The sequence below is a fragment of the Cinclus cinclus genome, chromosome 18, assembly GCF_963662255.1.
Source record: "Cinclus cinclus chromosome 18, bCinCin1.1, whole genome shotgun sequence".
NCBI lineage: Eukaryota > Metazoa > Chordata > Aves > Passeriformes > Cinclidae > Cinclus > Cinclus cinclus.
The window spans coordinates 13,567,874-13,586,164 of NC_085063.1; the positions used below are offsets into that span (position 1 = coordinate 13,567,874).

Here is an 18,291-nt window from a genome sequence, read left to right on the forward strand (position 1 = left end):
CCAGGGGGTGTGGGCAAATATTCACCTGTGTGCGGGGATTCACAGCAAAAATAGCTAAAACTGGTTTTTGCAAGACACCATCCTAACTTCTGTCATCTCTAATCCCCCCAAAACTTCCCCAGCATCACCTGGTGGAGCTGCTCCAGGAATTCTTGCTGCAGAATCCAGCTCCAGGCGCTGGATGCAGCGCTCAGGAATACCTGCAGAGCCCAGGAAACCTCGGGAAGCACAGGAACACATTCCATCATGCAAACGTGTGCTCAGCGCACGCCAGAGCCTGTCCTTAAAATAAATGGGTAACTTAGGAGTACAAACAGGCAGCTGTGTAATCCAAATCATCTTCATTCCACTCCTATAAGCACAGGGGATGTTTTCCTTCTGAGGCTGTTCACACTCTGAAGGTAAAGTGCTGAGGAAAAAACACTTTAATGTAGTGAACGTTTGCAAAAAAACCACAGGATATTCTTCCCTGTCCCATCTCCCCTCTGCTTTTGTAGCATAAACCAGAGCAGATAACTCAGAACCATCTGCTGAACAGGTCCAGCAGCTCAGGGAGCAGGAGGGGAATTCTGCCATGGGATCTCTCCTCTCTAAATGACTTTCCTGAGAAACTCCCCAGCAGCTCCAGCCCGGTGCTCTCCTTGCTGTTTTCTGACACTTTACATGGAGGGAAAGGGTAAAAAACAGCCAAGCAGGTTTCAGTTTCTGAAACTGAGAAGACTTCAAGATCATTTCAGCTGGCAAAGTGCCACGGATGCTCAGGAAAGGAAGACAGCAAGATATTTTAAACCTCACACTCCATTCCCACATCATACAGCAAGGAATAGAAATGTTAAATATAAACCTCCTCAAAGGTTCTGGCAGAAGATGTTGTTTTACTCCACTTAAAAACGAGCTCAGTGAGCAGACATTGAATTTACCCCAGCGGAAAATGAAGTCTGCTTTTTATCCACACAACAAATCCAGGCACTCTAAAAGCAGAGCTGACAAATCTCCCCTGAAGTCCCATGCTCTGCTCTTCACTGCCTTTTGTTGCACCCATCCTTACAATCCAAATTAGATTTTTCCAGTCCTCCTCCAATTTGCTCAGCCAGGTGGAAACACCACGTGCCTGATTTTTAAATATGCTTTTCCCCCCTTTTTATTAGAAACAGTGGATTTTATACTCGAAAGAGAAAGAAAGAAACCTGCAATAAGTCTGCAATTGTGTGGAAATAATTTGTTGTGCAGTCCTGAACTGGTTTCCAGAAAGCGTCCTGCTTTTACCTCATGAAATGTTCCAATTGTGGACGACTCAGAAAGCAAACATTTGGAGTGAAGAAGCCATTTAGATATTTGGGGATATTTGGGAAGAACTTATGGCAGGGAAATTGCAGCACTGGGGCAGGAGGGAAGGGGGGATCTCTGGCAATCAATGCTGGATTTCCCTTTTTCCTCCAGCCTGGACAAACAGGAATAACCACAGCACTTCCCAGCACATCCTGTGCCCGTGATTTCCACGGCAGAGCTTTGTAACATCAGGAGTTCTGGAGGCAGAAATTCAGGGTTTGTCCTGGTCTGGAGGGATATTCTGGGCCAAAACGTTCTCGTGTGCTGCCGCTGCAAGAAATTGCACTCAGTGTCCCAGATGGCTTTTTCCACTTGGTATTCTCATATGAAATACCCAGATCTTGATTCCCCTTTTAAGACCCTGGATTAAAATCCATATTAACAAATCTCCCCATCACAAAGGTGGCAGACACACGGTGACTGGATCCAGATCCTGATTTCCTGGGAGTTAAATTAGTGCATGACTCAGGGTAAATCAGGCTGGAAATTGTTCATGGAGTTTTAGATTTGGGTTAAACCTCCACCTGCACATCGTTTAGAGATTTCAGCAGCACCAAGCCTAAAACAAACAGCAGAGAAAGGCTGGGGTGCAGCAGGGCTGGGGCAGAACCTGGAAAAGGTGAAAGGCAGAGAAAGGCACAGGAGGTGTTTTCAGGAACTCCTTCTCATCTCCAGCTCACACAGGCAGGGCAATGATATTTAATACCTCAAACCTCAATAATATGTTCAGCAGCAATTCCTGAAAGAAGAAATGGCTTTTTCTGCAGCACCAATAAAGCCAGGTCTCTTGGGAAAGAGGAGATAAAATGTTTTTGTTTGTCTAAAATATGAGCTGTGAAAAAAATTAGGTGTTCCATATAGAAAATGCCATTCAAATAAACCCCTGCACTTTCCTTTGGATAGGATATTAAACATCACACTGAGATCCCTGCCCAGCTCCCCTTACCCCACAGACACCTCCTGGTTATACACATGTTGTTTTATTAGTCCTCACATGCAGCATGAGTCTCCTCCCGCCTTGGAATTAATTACTGCTACACGTTTGCACAGCTCCAGAGTCTCCTCAGGGGAAGGGCTCCACCACATATTTGAGAAGTAGATTTATGTGTGTTTATGTAGATGGACCCTCTGGAATAATTTATATTTTGTTGGGATGATTGCTCAGTCAAATACATCGGAGTGGCTTTTGTGGTTTTGTTTTTCCAACACCCACAAAGTCAGAGACACAGAAATAAACCCAAAATAAAGTGGCACTCACTCCCAGGGAGCTCAAGGAACAGCAAGCACTGCCTTCAGCAGTGAAGGTATTCAGCACTGAAGTAGGAGTCAATCAGATCTATTATTTTAATCCACTTCCCAAAAATTGGAGCAGATTGTTGGTTTGCCTGTTTGAGCAGCAGTGCTCCAGCTTCTCCAGAGTGAGAGAGCTCCAGGACAAGGGCCCTTCCTTCACTCTGCCCCCGCTCTAATCCTGCAGGAATAATTACTCCAGACTCCTGCCCCAGTTCCAAGCACACTGGAATTCGTGCAGCCTTTTCCTCTGGCTGCTGAACTCGCCCCAGTCCCTGCACAGTGCCTGCCTAAGGAGTGGAACTAATACAGCTGAAGGCTGCATAATTCCCACTGATGTCACAAAGGAGAGGATTTCTGTGGAGATCAACATCTCCTGATTGCATGGCTAATCACTGCCTTCCCACTCCACAGGCGAGGGAAAGAACTTTTTTTTTCCTGGGAGTGAATAAATTCAAACGTGGCAGCTGAAGTGCTGGAAGTTAATGGGGATTTCAGTGGGAGGAGCGATAAATAAATCCTGAGCTCTCAGGACACTTCACCAACCCAGCATCCCCGAAGAGAGAGGAACAGGTTACCCCAAACCCAAACAAATTGAGAGGAAAAAAGGGGAAATCCTGATGGGAATGAGGAAGATCTCTGTAAGAGCAGGGCTCTGCCTCAGCTCCATCCTCTGCAGCCCCTGGGGTCCCAGAACTCTGGTGCAGAATGGCAGAGTCAGCACCTGCTGCCCTGCCCTGCCCTGCCCTGCCCTGCCCTGAGGGGATACAGGGAATTTCACCAAATGCCACGGTCCTTGGTAGCTCGCAGGAAAGGGATCAGCAGCAGGAAGAATATCTGGGCAAGCAATTCTGCACCTTGCATATCAGGAAAATAAATGTGTGGGTATTGGCAGGGCAGTCTGGGGCTTATTCTTCTGATTAAGGATGGGACTCCCTTCCAAATTTTACTTGCCAGAAGCATTTGAATGGTTCCATAATGGAAAACAAGTGAGTGGTGAGAACTGTCCCAACATAATCCCTGAACAGACCAGGCCTTACCAGGGAGCATCCAGTTACCAAATTCAGAATTAATTCTCAAGTTAAAGCCCAGCTGCACAGCTTTAAACAGCTGTCTCACCTTGGTTAATCAGAGAATCAGAATTGTCTGCTTTTATTCTCCTGTCCCAGCATGTTGGGTTTTTAAATTTTTTCATTTCCTCTTTACAGCCACAACTTAGCACCTCTTTTAACCACAGCTACACTCCCCTGCCAAGAAAAATTGAAGGAGCAGCTGATTTTAGGTATTCTGCAACTTGCTGGCTCCAGAGCAGTATCTCAGCACACCTTCTGCTTGCCTCTCATGGTTTCACTGCAGAGCAAAGTCAGGAATATTTGATGCAGCAGGCACAGGTGTTATTAAATTACTGGCCCTCTGCAGATTTCCATGGCTTACTTTGCTTTTCATCCTTTGGCTGAATGTGCAAAAAGTTGTCCCTGGCAGAACCGGTGTGTTACGACTGAGATTTTTGTTTTTCTTCCTACATGTCGAGCTAAAAGATGCATTGAAGGAATTCCACATCCCTGTCATGGCTTTGCTGTGTCCTGCTTCCCACAATTTCTCCTGTAACCCTGCCCACCCGGCAGCCCTTGCCAAGGACAGGGCAAGCACTCTGGGCTCCAAAGAAAATGGGTATTTCATGAAAGCCACAATAAAAGGCCCTTCCTTGCATTTGTCAAGATTTAAGTGCACAGCCGAATAAAAAAGTAGAGGACACAAAGTTAGGGAAAGCCAGCCCAGAAATCCGAGAGACAAAATTAGATCTGGTTTTTATGTGTTCTTTAGCACATAATTTGTTCAGTAGGACCTGATCCTTCCCTGTGGTTTTATGGGGTCCTTATCCCATTGTTTCTGAAAATGGCAGGACTTGTGCTGCAGGATTGATCACCCTGGGGACTGCAGGGGTGGCATTCCCACCGTGAGGATGTGGAAAACGAAATATCTCACAGTCCTGGGATGGTTTGGGTGAGAAGGGACCCTAAACCCCATCCAGTGCCACCTCCCACTGCCCCAGGCTGGCCTTGGGCACTTCCAGGGATCCAGGGGCAGCAAAGAGCGAAGGAGAAAACCCAGGCAGGACTGGAAATAGAGCCTGGAAATGTGGGCACTGCTGGGTTCCTCAGCTGAGCACATGGAACTCCTCCCGCAGCCCAGAACCCGCCGGGAATGGTGCGGCAGGGATGCTGGAAGGGGTCACAGGGCACAGGTAAAGCCCGTGTGACAATTTTTGGGGTTTTCCTGTCCGGATGCCATGGCCAGAACAAGGCTGGCATCCCGTGGCGGCCACTGGCATCGCACCTGAGGAGACAGAAACGCCCAGAGACTCCTGCTATTCCCTTTTTCCCTTATTCCCCAGATCCTGCAGCTGCAAAATGTAAAATTCATCTCACCATCACGAAAAAAAAAAAAAAAAACAAAACCACAAAAAAACCAGTGATGTCTTAGAGCAGATGAACCCCGCTGCAAAACTGAAAATTCATCTCACCATTGTGGAAAAAAATCACTTTAGTGATGGCTTAGAGCAGATGAACCCCTCCCTCCTTTTACTTGCAAAACTCCCAGAGTGTTTAAAAGCTGGGAAAACACTCATGGACAAACCAGCCACCCTGAATGCCTCAGCACCTAATTCCCTTTATTGTTTTGGATTGTCAAAAACAGAACCCATAGGCAACAAAAAAGCAACCACAACAAACTTTTCCCTGGCATCTGTAAATGTGTGGAGCAATCAGGAGAGCCTTCTGTTTGAAACCAGCTTCTCTTTAAACACTGAAGGGCTCGTGGTAGGGGCAGAATATTCCCTACAAAGCCAGAGAATGGTTCATCAGTGTTCATGGAAGCAGAGCATGGATCTGCCCTTGGGAAAAGGAGTATTTCACATCCTGCCCTGCTCCCAGTGCCTGGGGCTGCAGGGTTGGTGTGCACTCCCCACAGCTGCTCAGAGACTGCTCCCAAAGAATTCCTCTTACCTGTGTCACCTTCTAAACTAATGCCAACCTGGCTGCACGTCACAAACTTCAAGAGCTGCTCACCTACTTAAATATCAATGATGCTTTTCTGCTCTAAGGGAAAGGAAAACTAAACACAATTATAAGATCACTTCATGTGCTGGTACCAAAAAATCAAACCAAAGCAGCTCCCTGATCCTGCGTTATCCACACCCAGTAATTCAAACTAAACTGAATTCTGTTTTCCCAGACTTCCCAGGCAGTTTCACTGGCAAGAATAATCTCAGAGCAGGTGGATTTAATGACTCTTCATTTAAAGGCCAAGGTTAGAGTGTTTTGGTTTTTTGTCTTCTTTGTAATTGGAGCGTTGGGGCACAGATAGCTGTGTTCTAGCAATCAGTGCACGAGTGAAAGGTGAATAAAAGCATTTACTGAACTGGCACACCCACGATAAAACAGCAGCTGCTGCCAGCCCTGGAGAGAATGCATTAGCAGAAGTAAACCTGGAGGAGAAAGACTTATTAGTCACAACATGCCCTTCAATCCCCCATTTGTGTGAGCAGCTCAGCTCTGGAATGAACATAATCCTTATTTACAAGAAATTGAGCTTACCTTTGCACTGTGGGGCACGTTCCACAACGATGGTAGATGGATTTTGCTTCCTTCAGAAACACATTTTGTCTGCACCACTCTCAAGGTTTGGCTTCCCTCCCCTCCAGTTCTGTTCCTACAACACTCCTGCACCTGGAAATCCAACATTTACCTTTTGTCACTCTTAACTCAAAGCCCCAGACCACGATTCTGTCCTAGAAGAAAATCAGCTTGTGCTAACTGAAGGACAAGAAACACTGCACAACAAATTGCACGTGACTTTTTTTTATTTTCAATGTTTACAGAGATGGAAATAAATACAGGAAAGAGGAGACTCTTTTAAATCAATCAAGTCTTCAAACCAGGAAAAATTGTATCCAAGAGCTGCTTCAAACTGGCCACCATTCCAGAGATCAGGAACAGGGTAACAATAATGGGAATAACTAAAGATAAGCATTGCCACAAAGCAGGGTGACAGAGCAGTGTCAGGAGACAAAACAACCACACTACAGCAGCAGTCTCACATATTTACAACATTCCTATCATACAAAACCAGGGGGAAATGTTTAGGGAGTGACTTCTTCTCTGTCCAGCTGTCAGATATAGAAGATACACCAGAGGGTTTGGTGGTTTGGTTCCTCTCCCAGCATCCACAGAAGAGTTTCCGCTTTTGGCAAAGTTTAAAAATCCTTTGTATTGCAAGAATCTTTTGTCCTGAACTTCTGTGCATTTCCATCCTGGGTTGTCATCACCACTGGCATCCACTGGGGCAGTTGGTCAGAGGACAAAGAGTTTGTAAAGTTGTTCCTGGATTTTTATCAATGCTCTGACCTGCAGGCTGGGAAAGTGTCCGTGCGATGGAGCTTCACTGGGCTGGAGACATCTTCACAGAGCCAGATGGAAAGAAACAGAATAACCCCAGTTAAACACAGGCACCCCAATCAGTGATTTATACACATTTTAATTAATTACATCTAACCCTGCTTAATCTGCTGCTCCAGCTCAGAAATATCCACGCAGATTTTCTTTACCGCTTCCTTCAGAAGAGAAACTTGTACAAAGCAAATGAATTTTTTGGTCAAAGTTCTGACTTGCATTTAAAATTTAAAAATGCTCTTTTAGATCCTTTTCTCCCAGTCTAACAAGCAAGATATTTATCTAAATATAAAACAAGCGCAGTCTATTTCTCTCAGGACAGCTCCATGCTGAACAGTGATTGAATAAAGGGCTCTGTGCAAGGCACAGTGGGTCAGTGCACAGGCTGTGCCAGGCTTCCCCCGCCCTGAGCTCTGACCGGGATGGGAGCGCTGCTTCCACCCTCCATGCAGCCTCCTCCTCATGGAGCTTTCCACGTGCTGCCTGCCCCATCTAGTGTTGGAAACAAAGAACCAGCAAAAATATTTCCTTTAAGGGTTTTTTTTGTGTATTTGTTTGTTTGTTTGTTTGTTTGTTTGTTTTCTTGGGCTTTTCAATTCAGAAAACAAACACAGCACCGCGGTGCTGACTTCAGCCCAGCTCCTCCGAGGTCTGAGCGCCCCCATGAGTGTCACCTCCAGGAGTGTCACCTTGTGAGTGTCACCCCCATGGAGCAGAGCAGTGTGCAGGCTCAGTGTCACCCCACGAGTGTCACCCCACGAGTGACACCCACGGAGTGTCACCCCCATGACTGACATCCCATGAGTGTCACCCCCATGGATGCCACCCCCATTGAGCAGAGTGGTGCCCAGGCTCAGTGTCACCCCTGGCAGGTGGCAGGGCAGTGTGCAGGCTCACCTGGCAGCGCCAGGGCACTGTCCATCCCCTCACCTGGCAGCACCTGGACACTGTCCATCCCCTCACCTGAGAGCACCTGGACACTGTCCATCCCCTCACCTGGCAGCACCTGGACACTGTCCATCCCCTCACCTGAGAGCACCTGGACACTGTCCATCCCCTCACCTGGCAGTACCTGGACACTGTCCATCCCCTCACCTGGCAGCGCCAGGGCACTGTACATCCCCTCACCTGGCAGCACCTGGACACTGTCCATCCCCTCACCTGAGAGCACCTGGACACTGTCCATCCCCTCACCTGGCAGTACCTGGACACTGTCCATCCCCTCACCTGAGAGCACCTGGACACTGTCCATCCCCTCACCTGGCAGCGCCAGGGCACTGTCCATCCCCTCACCTGGCAGCACCTGGACACTGTCCATCCCCTCACCTGGCAGTACCTGGACACTGTCCATCCCCTCACCTGAGAGCACCTGGACACTGTCCATCCCCTCACCTGGCAGCACCTGGACACTGTCCATCCCCTCACCTGAGAGCACCTGGACACTGTCCATCCCCTCACCTGGCAGCGCCAGGGCACTGTCCATCCCCTCACCTGAGAGCACCTGGACACTGTCCATCCCCTCACCTGGCAGGCCGAGCAGCTGCCCCGTGCTGTGCTGCCTGGTGATGTGGTGCCAGTAGGCGCTGCGGGGCAGGGGCACCACGGTGCCCAGTGACAGAGCCCGCTCGCTCCTCTTCAGCTGCAGCTGCAAGGACAGGACACAGCGTCAGGGACAGCCTGGGCAGGGCACAGCACCTGAACTGCCACTGCGGGCTCCGTGAAATCGCGTTTCGGGGTTGCGGTGGGATGTTGGACCCCACACACCTGGGGTTTCTGGCACTGAGCCCCAGGAGAACACTGCTTTTGACCCGAGGCCTTGGAGAAGGCTTCCAAAATTGAGCGATGGAGTTAAAATCACTGGTGTTTAGTGTGTAGGGGTTTCATGTGGTGAAGAGTTTTAAATTTGAGGTTTTTATAAAATAGGAATAGGTATGGGACAAGATGGAGGTTTTTGGGAGCTGTCTCTTTCCGTCTTCTTCCTTCTCCTTCATGATTTCAGGCAGTAGTTTTTGGCTGGACAGTCAGTGCTGCACTGCGGGTCACAGGAGTTTGGTAATTGGGTCAAAAGTATAAATAATGCAAGTGTTAATTCTTTATTAGACTGTTTAGCTTTCAGAGATCTTGTAGCTGGATCTTGCTCCATTTTGCTCGATTCTATCTGGTAGCCAGAGGTGTTGCCAAACTTTCTGTACTTTAGATAAGATTTAATAAACAGCCAAGCTTGAACACGAGAAAATTCTTCTCCTTTGTGTTTTTTACTCCTGGCTGTGAGTGAAGACAGAAGAAACTTCAGACAAACCACTAATTAAGTGCTGCAAACACCACCCTGCTACAGAGGGACACGGTGCTCATGGAAAAGCTTTTTTAGAGGTTGTGCAGCTGCTGCCTGTTGAAATCTACAGCAGCTCTGCATCTGCTGAGTCTATGGGCACTTGGAAGATGGAGATTTTACATCATCTGTTAAAGATGTTATTCCAGAAATGCAAAGCCAACAAACTCAAAAGTGCCTGTGAACCTATTCCCTGTCATTTCAGAACTAATCCCTGCTTTCTGAAAATGAAATTGTTCTCTCAACAGGTTCCTCCATCACTCCTGACCCTGCTGGGCTACAAATGTTAGTGAAGTTATGCTGACCTAGCCTAGGTTAATTTTAATCTGCTTAATTTAGTCACTGTTCAGTACTCGTCTCATCTATCCATCTGTCTCCACTGAAGATAAATTTAGATATTTTTGAACAAGAACTCTCTTCATTAACTAGAACTGAAAGAAAAAAAGTAAAACCCAGCAAATGTGGCATTAGATGATATTTCAGTGGGAAAAGGCAAATCAGCAGCACTGCTGGCTGCAGGTGAGCTCTTGGAACGTTTCTGAAGGAATCCAAGTGTCCAGCTCTTCCCAGGGAGCCTCTCTGATTCTTCCCAAACCATCCCTGCAGCACAGACACCACTTAGCAAATGGAAAGCTGAGCAGGAGCCACATTTTGCAAATAGATTGATGAGAAATCCTTCCAAACAAACTCATGATGGTGATTAATCACAGGAAATTAATGAGACTCTGCACTGACAGGAGCTGATTTTCTCTGTATTCATTCACAGTTATTGATAACTTTGTACAAACACAGAGGAATGTGAGTCCTGCTTGTTTTTATCCTTGATCAGGAATCCCAGTTATACATATTGCCCTGAAATTTATAATCAAGCAGAATTTAATACAACAACAACAAGGAGGAGAAGGAGAAGGAGGAGAAGGAGGAGAAGGAGGAGAAGAAGAGAAGGAGAAGAAGAGAAGGAGAAGGAGAAGGAGAAGGAGAAGGAGAAGGAGAAGGAGAAGGAGAAGGAGGAGAAGGAGAAGGAGAAGGAGAAGGAGAAGGAGAAGGAGAAGGAGAAGGAGAAGGAGAAGGAGAAGGAGAAGGAGAAGGAGAAGGAGAAGGAGAAGGAGAAGGAGAAGGAGAAGGAGAAATGAGAATGACAGTAAAGGATAATAATGAAGGACAATGATAATTATAATGATTACTATGATAAAATAATAAACAGTAACAATAAATGATAATGATATTGGTAATTATTATTATTATAATAATAAATGATAAGAACAAATGATAATAATAAATGATAACTAAATAATAATAATAATAATAATAATAATAATAATAATAACAATAATAACAATAATAATAACAATAGTTCCCCTGAAGCAGCACGATTTTGGCTGATGCCCAGTGTGGAATCCCAACCCCAAGCCCAGCCCAGCAGCTCCATACCATGGAACTCTTGACGCTCTGCAGCAGCCGCTCGTGCTGCTCTGCTATGGCCAGGGCAGCCGAGTGCACCTTCTGGTAGATGGCTTCTCCATCCCTGGTCTGGAAGATGAAGAGCCCTTCTCCTGTGTCACACATCCTGCCAAGGCAAGAGCACAGGGGATCCAGCTGGGAGGTGGAAGTTTCCAGCTCACCACGACCCAGCAAAGCCTCCCCGTGCTGCCCTAAAAGTGCTCCTGCACAAGGGGTGAGGAAACAAAGGGGGCTGAAGAGGGAACAAAGTCATTTCCACCTCTCTCAGGCCTCTTCCCAACCTGGAAATGAAACTCGAGATCATTTTAGTAAGGAGGTAATGTACAAGTGGATTTTTATTTGAAGTTATTTAATTATTATATTCAGGGGCAGTTATGGAAAGATGTCCACAAAAGCCCATCCTCCCCCCCCCAACAGGAGTGAGTACATTTTATAGTTTTCAGGAAATTAGCATAATTAATAAAAAACACCAATTATGAGGACAAGTGCTGATGCAATTCCCACCCCACCCCAGGTCAAGCCCCTTCTCTGGAGTCTCCCCTTGGCACTGGCTGTATTTTGTCCATGAAAAGTTTCTCTAAGAATTGTTCTTAACTTTGGTTCCCAGGAAGAACCAAGACAGCACCAGGGCCTTGCACCCCCAGGGCTTGGAGCTCTGCAATTTATTTTGTCTTTGTGCCTAGGGAAAATTACTGGGAAAAGTAGCTACCAATGCAACAAGTTGCAGAGCTGCAGATATATGTGTGAAGAATACAGGGAAACACAGAAAAGAAAAAAAAAAAAGGGCAAAAAACTAAAGAGCATCATTTCTGCCCGTGCTTCTTTGCAGCCCTGGTGCCATTTACTGTTCCAGGCCATGTCTGGCTCCTCTCTCCAGACTCAGCTGGTCCTTCACAAGTGCAAAAGCTCTGGAGAGTTCCTGCACAAGACCCAGATTTTTTTATTTTTTTTTTAATATTTGGGCTCCATCTGGAATCTGTGCCAAGAAGGATTAATTTGTCTTTTAATGAGTTTTGCAGACTTTTGTCTTCCCCTTGGAACAATAAATACAAATCCTCAGGGTCCCAGCTGCACGGTCCTGCCGTGGCTAAGGCAGGATCAGCTAAAGGAAAATGTGTTCCAAGCCCTCGCCAGGAGCTCCAAACCCTGCACTCGGAGGGAGGATGGAAGTTTCAGCACCTCTCCCCTTTCCAGGTAAATAAATTAACTGAGTGATCTCTTTCCCTTTCTCTGCTGTAACTCTTTAATCTCAGATAACGCCTCCAGGACCTCGTTAGGATTTGAAGGTTCAGTTCGGTATCGCTGCAGCTTCACTCCAAGTTTGGTGCAGGTGAGCTGGAGGAGCAATGCAGAACCAAAACAAGGAATTCCTTTCAACTTCCTCAAAAACCCATTTGCCAAAATGATCAGTGGAAAACAGGAGTCTCCTCATCTCTTTTGGTCGCTTTTGGGAAAACGAGTCTGCCCCCAGTGCCCTCCACACCCAACTCCACTTCTGATAAAAACTCCAAAACTCTGCACCCAAACCTGGAACAAATTCTAGAACTGTGCTCAACCACCTCTAGTTCCCAGATCTTTCCATCCAAATCTCATGTAGGGCTGTATTTATTGTGGTTCATGTAGGGCTGTATTCAGTAATAATTCTGCACACTGTCAGCCCCCCGAGCTCGCCGAGCACTGCTGCCGTTCAGCTGGGCAGAAGAGGCCTTTTATTCAGGTTTTATTTGTTTCACGAGTTCTATTGGGGTTTTGGGCGCAGTTTCTATTTATTTCAGCACTTCTCATGGCGTTTTGGGGGGCTTTATATTTATTTCAGCATTTTAAATGAGGTTTTTTTTGGGGGGGTTACATTTATTTCAGTATTTTAACTGGTTTTTTTGGGGGGCTTACAATTATTTCAGTATTTTAAATGAGGTTTTTTTTGGGGGGGGTTACATTTATTTCAGTATTTTAAATGAGGTTTTTTTTGGGGGGGTTACATTTATTTCAGCATTTTAACTGTTTTTTTTTTGGGGGGGTTACATTTATTTCAGCATTTTAACTGGTTTTTTTGGGGGGCTTACAATTATTTCAGTATTTTAAATTAGGTTTTTTTTGGGGGGGTTACATTTATTTCAGTATTTTAACTGTTTTTTTGGGGGGGCTTACAATTATTTCAGTATTTTAAATGAGGGTTTTTTTGGGGGGGTTTACATTTATTTCAGCATTTTAACTGTTTTTTTGGGGGGAAGTCATTTATTTCAGCATTTTAACTGGTTTTTTTGGGTGGGTTACATTTATTTCAGTATTTTAACTGGTTTTTTGGGGGGCTTACAATTATTTCAGTATTTTAAATTAGGTTTTTTTTTGGGGGGTTACATTTATTTCAGTATTTTAACTGTTTTTTTTGGGGGGCTTACAATTATTTCAGTATTTTAAATGAGGTTTTTTTGGGGGGCTTTACATTTATTTCAGCATTTTAACTGGTTTTTTTGGGGGAAGTTACATTTATTTCAGTATTTTAACTGGTTTTTTTGGGGGGGGTTATATTTATTTCAGTATTTTAACTGGAATTTTTTGGGGGGGAGGTTACATTTATTTCAGTATTTTAACTGGTTTTTTTGGGGGAAGTTACATTTATTTCAGTATTTTAGCTGTTTTTTTTTTGTGGGGGGTTATATTTATTTCAGTATTTTAACTGGAATTTTTTGGGGGGAGGTTACATTTATTTCAGCATTTTAACTGGTTTTTTTGGGTGGGTTACATTTATTTCAGTATTTTAACTTTTTTGGGGGGGGGTTACATTTATTTCAGCATTTTAACTGTATTTTTGGGAGGGTTACATTTATTTCAATATTTTAAATTTTTTGGGGTGGGGGTTATATTTATTTCAGTATTTTAACTGGTTTAGTTTTTTGGGGGTTTTTTGTTTGTTTTTTGTGTTTTATTATTGTTTTTGGTTTTTTGTGTTTTTTTTTGTTTTTTGTGGGTTTATTGTGGGTTTTTTGTTTGTTTTGGGGTTTTTTTTGTTTCTTTTTTTTGTTTTTTTTTGTTTTGGTTTGGTTTTTTTGTTTGTTTGGGGTTTTTTTGTTTTTTGGGGTTTTTTTTTGTATTTTTTGGTTTTTTGTTGTTTTTTGTTTGTTTTTTTTTTGTTTTGGCTTTTTTTTTTGTTTGGTTGGGTTATTTTGTTTGTTTGCTTGGTTTTCTGTTTGCTTGTTTTTTTGATTTTTTGATTTTTTTTGTTTGTTTGTTTGTTTGTTTGTTTGTTTTGAAGGGCTTTACACTTGTTTCAATATTTCAATTCTCTCCTTTTTCGACGCAACACATCCAGCCTGGCCTCTGGCTGAGGCTCAGCTCCCTTATCCTCAGAAACGCTCAGGAAATGGTTCAGGCACCCCAAAAAAAAGGCACAGAAGAACAAATCTCCCACTTACCTGCCTGCCTCGAAGGTGAACCAGGCTGGGTCCCGCCCGTAGCGCCGCAGGGCATTTAATGGCCAAGAGACAAGTTTGACTCTGGGATTCTGGATGTCCCAAAGACAGATATTCTCAAATGTTATCTGCAAGGTACATTCCCCATGCACATCTAAATTAGGGGATGGCATCAAATACACATTGAATCTCTCTGGGAGAAAAACAAAAGGTTAGTCTAAAATCCCTGCCCAGCACACGTTGTGCAAGTTATTCAAGGAATTTCCTATTTTCCATCTCTATTTCTGCTCTTTTTTTTTTTTTTTCACTTAGAACTATTCATTCCCACACAAATTCCCCCTAACTCGATGAACTCCACACCCAGTGCCGCACCCAAAGGGCATCAAATATTTGTGAGTGCACTCAGAAAGAGGGAGAAGTGCACCAGCATAATCCTGGCATTTGCAAACAGCTCACAGAGTTGTGCGTGTGAATAAATCCGTTGCTTGTGCAGGTAATGAGCTCATTTGCACAGGGAATTGGAGTAGCCACAGGCTCAGGTTTTGCATGCAATTCCTGGTATTTATTATTCTCTTTACAAAGCCTCAGCCACTCACATCACACCAAAAAAACCACACAACAAATAGTTCCCACCTCCAAGAGCAATTAAATCATCTGAGAAAGGGAGGCGCTACTCTAAAATATTCTTAGATAACTTATTTATTATCTCCGGTAGCAACTAAACCCAAAAGCCAAAAAATAAACCCCCAAAACCAATGAAAACCAACCCCCCAAAACAGCAAGGAGAGCTTGAAAAAACCATTTCGCTCCTCTTTATTACCAACATCTATACACGCAGTCTAAAAAGCTTGAAAACAAAATCAATTAGAGATTCAAATCAGTATTTCTGTACCTACCACTCTGCTCCCTCTCTACTCCAGACGCCAACAAGTCAGGCTCTCCAAGGCTAATGTCATTAATCCGAGTTCCCAGGCACTCCATCTGCAGCACCTTGCACCACTCATCTGCCTCGAGCTCTGTACAAACGCCCAGAAAATCTCTCTGTAGCTACACGGTATTTATAATTTCACAACAACGCTCCGAGGTTTTCTAAGGAGCGCGGCCATTTCTACCCACCTGAGTCACAAGCAAAGGTTTTGGAGGTGTCATCACTGAAATAAATGCCCACAGCGTGTTTCTTTGTGCTTTTTGGCAGCCTCGAGATATTCTTCACGTTATTGAGCTCTGTGACCTGGAAAAGCACAACTTGGGGTTTTAATGAGGAGCTTGGGAAGAGATCTGTCCGTTCTTGGCTGGGCAAGGTGGGGAGAGAAGGGAAATGAGGGACAAAAAAAGGTGAGACAGCATCAGCAGGCTCTGAATCCCTGTGACAGCTCTTGAGGAGATGCAGCCTTGGCAGGAATCACCTCGGAAATTCCACAGAAGTTCTACAGAAATTCCACAGAAATCCACAGAAATTCCACAGAAATCCCACAGAGATCCCACAGAAATTCCACAGAAATCCCACAGAGATCCCACAGAAATCCCACAGAAATCCCACAGAGATCCCACAGAGATCCCACAGAAATCCCACAGAGATCCCACAGAAATCCCACAGAGATCCCACAGAAATCCACAGAAATTCCACAGAAATCCCACAGAGATCCCACAGAGATCCCACAGAAATCCCACAGAGATCCCACAGAAATCCACAGAAATTCCACAGAAATCCCACAGAGATCCCACAGAAATCCCACAGAGATCCCACAGAGATCCCACAGAGATCCCACAGAGATCCCACAGAGATCCCACCTTCCCCTGGGACATGCAGCAGCCACATCCTGCAGTTCTCTCAGCTCTGCAAAGTGACACCACCCTAATGGAATTTTATCCAGGAAATAAAAAAAATAATAAAAAAAAATAATAAAAAAAAATAATAAAAACCAACAAAAAAAGGTGGGACCAAATCTCCCTCCAGCCTGAGCAACTTCCACACGAAGGGCACCAAAGACCAACCTGGTGCAGCAGAGCCAAGGAGAGGAGATGGAAATCATGGAAATCTAAAGGATTCACCCACGTGGAGCTCCAGCGCTCCCAGCTCCAACACAGCTTTCAGCACCAGGGGAAAAACAGTGCTGAAAAGCTGCTCCCTACATGATTTTGTTTTTGAGGGACAGTTGAGGATTTGTTAGAATGGTCCACTTGAGGGAAAAAAGAAAAAAAAAAAAAAAAAGGAAAAGTAAAATCACGGTTTTCGTTATCAGAAAGGGTTTTAGTGTTAAAGATTCAGAAACACGGAATTCTGTTGTTTGGTTGCTGAATGATGATTGGGAAAATAGCTTTTACACCTAAAAAAATATAAAATTTGGTATTACCTTGTACACACCTTTAGTGAATACATGACACAGTGAATTCATTTCTCTTCCATTTCACCCTCACAACCCATGAGGAATGCTCTGAAATTTGGCTGAGGAGGAATTCCCTGTTTAAATTAATCACACCTCCAAGCAAGACCCTGGAAAAGCTTTTCCTACTGTGGATGGAAGGAACAAAGAGCAGCTCATGGACAACATCTCCCCCAAAATAAAAACAAATAACAGAGCCAAGGTGCAGAACCTCATTCCACGGGCAGCAGCAGAGGGATGCAGTGGAAGGAGCATCCCATGGGGAACACACAAACCTTCAGCAGAGCTGCCAGATCGGGGACTCAGCTTTTTCCAGCCTCCAGGTGGAAGATTTTGTGAAGTGTCAGAACCGAGACGTGATAATTTGGTTTAATTTTGCACGAGTTTTTGGGGTTTTTTGGTTTTTTTTTTTTGTTTGTTTTGTTCCCCCCCCTCCAGGAAATGCTGTGGCGGGAGCAGATTCCCAGGGCTCAGCAGAGCCCAGCTCAGTGCTGAACTCACACTCAGGAATTCCCTGGGACAACGCAGGCCAAGCACAGACTGCAGCTCACAACTTCTACCCAAGATATTTTTGTCAGATGCCAAGAAAGGATTTGAATGCAAGGGTAAATAAAATCAGGTTTTTCCCAGTTCAGGACAGCAACCACCTTGGCATTTAGGCTGAGCACACCTGCATTTCTGCAAGGGAAGCTGCAGATTGTTCATCTCTCATCTATTGCCTTTGCAGCTCTCACAGAGCTCTGGCTGGCTTTTCTGGGAGATTGATTCATCTTTTAAAGTAAAATTCTCTCTAAATTAACACCAGAGCAGAGGGTGAAGACAGAGCACACAAAGGAGATGCTGTCAACAGTTCATTGCATCATTAATTTCACCAAATCCTTTGGAATCTGCGTTTTAGCTCTGAACTTCAGGGGGGGAAAGGGAATTGATAATTGGAGAAACGCTCGCTACAACATCCTGGCTCACTCTGTGCTGCACTGACCGTGGGAGAGCTCTTGTGTGCTGCGTTTCACAGAGCAGGACCTCCAGGTCCCCTGGTGATCTCCTGAGCTGCCCCAGACGCTTCCCCAGTTCCAGGGATATTCTCCACTCTGGAATTCTGCTCCTGGCACCAGCCAGAGCTTTATCCAAGGAGCAATTCCTGCTGCCAGCTGTCCCAGGGGAGAAGCCCTCTGGAAAAACCGGGGTCTCTGATACCTGCTGTCGGTTCCTGCCGTCAGCCATCCCTCCCAGCCCAGCCCAGCAGCCTCCCTCTGCTCCCCCAGCACTACAGATGGCCCAAACTGTCTGGCACATCCTCCTGGAATTCACACTGCAGCCTGCAAACACCCCCACGCTCCTGGAACCCAGGCAACAAACACCTGCAAATATTTGAGGCTGAAGTTTGGGGCTTTTTTCCCTTTTTTTTTTTTTTAATAAATATATTTTTTTAATTTTAAAATAGCTCTCCTCCTGCCAGGCTCTTGCAAAAACAAGTGTTTTCATGGTTAGCCTAATTCATGTGTGTTTTATTTATCTGAGATCAGGAACATTTATCAGCTTAGTTCTAACATGGGGATTTAAGCACAAATATCAGACCTAAGACGGAGAAATCACAAGAATGATATTTTGTTGAGGTTTAAAGACCTCTCCTTGCA

At 44.9% G+C, this 18,291-nt stretch overlaps 1 protein-coding gene across 1 annotated transcript in view; it reads right to left on the reverse strand.

The window, feature by feature from the left end:
• Positions 1 to 7,012: 7,012 nt before the first annotated feature.
• DOK5 (docking protein 5) overlaps positions 7,013 to 18,291 on the reverse strand; it is a 27,908-nt gene continuing 16,629 nt past the window's right edge. Inside the window, exons 3-8 of the mRNA XM_062504817.1 lie at positions 15,387 to 15,501; positions 15,167 to 15,286; positions 14,274 to 14,463; positions 10,831 to 10,966; positions 8,595 to 8,715; positions 7,013 to 7,077 (exon numbers count right to left, since the gene is read on the reverse strand). Of these exons, the coding sequence (XP_062360801.1) occupies positions 7,013 to 7,077; positions 8,595 to 8,715; positions 10,831 to 10,966; positions 14,274 to 14,463; positions 15,167 to 15,286; positions 15,387 to 15,501 (747 nt within the window). The remainder of the gene's footprint in view (positions 7,078 to 8,594; positions 8,716 to 10,830; positions 10,967 to 14,273; positions 14,464 to 15,166; positions 15,287 to 15,386; positions 15,502 to 18,291) is intronic.